Source organism: Drosophila miranda, chromosome 4 (assembly GCF_003369915.1).
Source record: "Drosophila miranda strain MSH22 chromosome 4, D.miranda_PacBio2.1, whole genome shotgun sequence".
NCBI classification, from domain to species: domain Eukaryota; kingdom Metazoa; phylum Arthropoda; class Insecta; order Diptera; family Drosophilidae; genus Drosophila; species Drosophila miranda.
In genome coordinates this window covers 19,679,842-19,681,757 of record NC_046677.1, presented here as the reverse complement: position 1 = coordinate 19,681,757, position 1,916 = coordinate 19,679,842, and the positions used below count along the sequence as shown (strand labels likewise).

General features: G+C 50.4%; 1 protein-coding gene across 1 annotated transcript; it reads left to right on the top strand.

Annotated features, from left to right (window-relative positions):
* The first annotated feature begins 246 nt into the window (after positions 1–246).
* On the top strand, positions 247–1,535 carry LOC108161407. Its single transcript, XM_017295658.2, has 2 exons — positions 247–430; positions 530–1,535. Exons 1-2 carry the CDS (start codon positions 419–421, stop codon positions 1,469–1,471), a joined length of 954 nt encoding a protein of 317 aa, XP_017151147.1. The 5' UTR covers positions 247–418; the 3' UTR covers positions 1,472–1,535.
* Positions 1,536–1,916: the final 381 nt, after the last annotated feature.

Below are 1,916 nucleotides of genomic sequence, written 5' to 3'. Positions count from 1 at the left end.
CCGAAACGAAAACGAAACTGAAACTGAAACCGTATCCGAATCCGAAATCGATGCCAGTACCAAAGCGAAGACAAATTTACCGAAACCAGTTCCGTCGACAATTGTCAAATTGTCAACTGGCACCAGATATACTTTTGTACATACTCGTAAGTATTACCGGTTTGGCCCAGCGCAACTTCTTATAGCTAATTCTGAGCTGGGGCTATGCCTATGCCTGCCCCATATAAAGTGACAAGCGACGGGAGTGAACCGCATCATTAAGTCAACGTCGTTTGCATCGCCAAGAGTCGGGGAACTCCATTCCGCCTCATTATCAACCGACACGGATACAAAAGTCCAGTCTTCGCTTCGAGCCTTTTGTGTGGCACGTGCCATTCAATCTACGAGCAATCTAAAAGGAACTAATTCCCCTTTCAAAATGCAAGCCAAAGTAAGTTGTACTTCGGGAATCGAATGATACAAGGATGTCCCCCCATCATTCCAGTTCAACGGCTCATGCAGCACGCTCTGAAATCCATTCCACTCACAGGTTCTGACTGTTGTCTCCCTTTTGGCGATCGCCGGCTCCTGCAGCGCCGGATTCGCGGCCACGTACGCTGGATACCATCCGGCCACTTATGCCACTTATCAGGCTCCAGCAGCCGTATATCATCAACCGTATGCCGCTCCAGTCTACCACCATGTGGCTCCAGTGCTGGCCAAGACCGTCGTGCCCGCGGCCCCCGTGTACGCCAAGTCCTATGCCCTTCCAGCTCCAATTGTCAAGGCCGTTGCGCCCGTTGCTGTGGCTGCTCCCCTGGTCAAGACCATTGCACCTGCGCCACTGCATACCGTTGTGAAGCAAGTGGAGGTAGAGTCGGCTCCACGCTACGACTTCTCCTATGGAGTGCACGACTCCGTGACTGGAGACATCAAGAGCCAGATGGAGACTCGTGACGGAGGCAATGTGGTTGGGTCGTACAGCGTGCTCGATGCCGATGGCTACAAGCGCACGGTGACCTACACCGCTGACGATATCAACGGATTCAATGCCGTGGTCCAGCGTGAGCCCTTCGTAGCCGCCCGTTCCGCCCCTGTTGTATCTCTGCCTGCCCCCATATACTACCCCCAGCAGACGCAAATCCACCAGCAGCAGCTCTTCGCCCCACAGCAGGTGTTCGCCGAACAGCACGGTGAAGTTGTAGAGGCACCGGCACAGCCAGAGCTGGAACCCACTCCTGTTGACTATAGTGACGGACAGGATCAGCAGCAGCAGCAGCAGCAGCAGGCCCAGCAGGACTACCCGCAGGATCAGCAGTTCCCCCCCTACGCCCCTGCCTCACCAGCGCCCGCTGTCGCGGACAACAACGATGACTCCGATGTGGTGGAGGCGCGCTCTGCTGCTCCGGCGGTAAACGCCAACACTACCTCTACAGTCGCCCCAGCGCCCGTTAATGAGGAAAACAAGGGGGATGACAAGAAGACAGCCTAGAATGTGACACTACAGAACCTTGTTGAAAAAATTACTGCAAAATAAATTGAGCACGAAACAAAAATTATTGCGTTCTCGCACGCCGGTCGCTATTTTCTCCGCATTTTTTTATTGAAAGAGCGAATTAACTACCTTTTAATAATTAATGGTAATTGAATTAATTTTATTTCAACTCTTAACTCAATAACAAGATTCAATATAATTTGTATTTCATTATTTAACGGTCAAATGCGCATGAGCCAGAACCGTTAAAACTTAATATTTAAACTGACGGCGAGATTTGCAGATTCAGCCAATACAGCGCAGCTGAACACACACAGACACCCGAAGATTGCAATTGCTATTGCTTGTATTTACAGGGAGAGAGAATTTTTAAGAAAAAAAATTTTCATCTATGATCAAATGGCCACAAGACGACAGCGCATTGAATTGCGATTTGAATCTG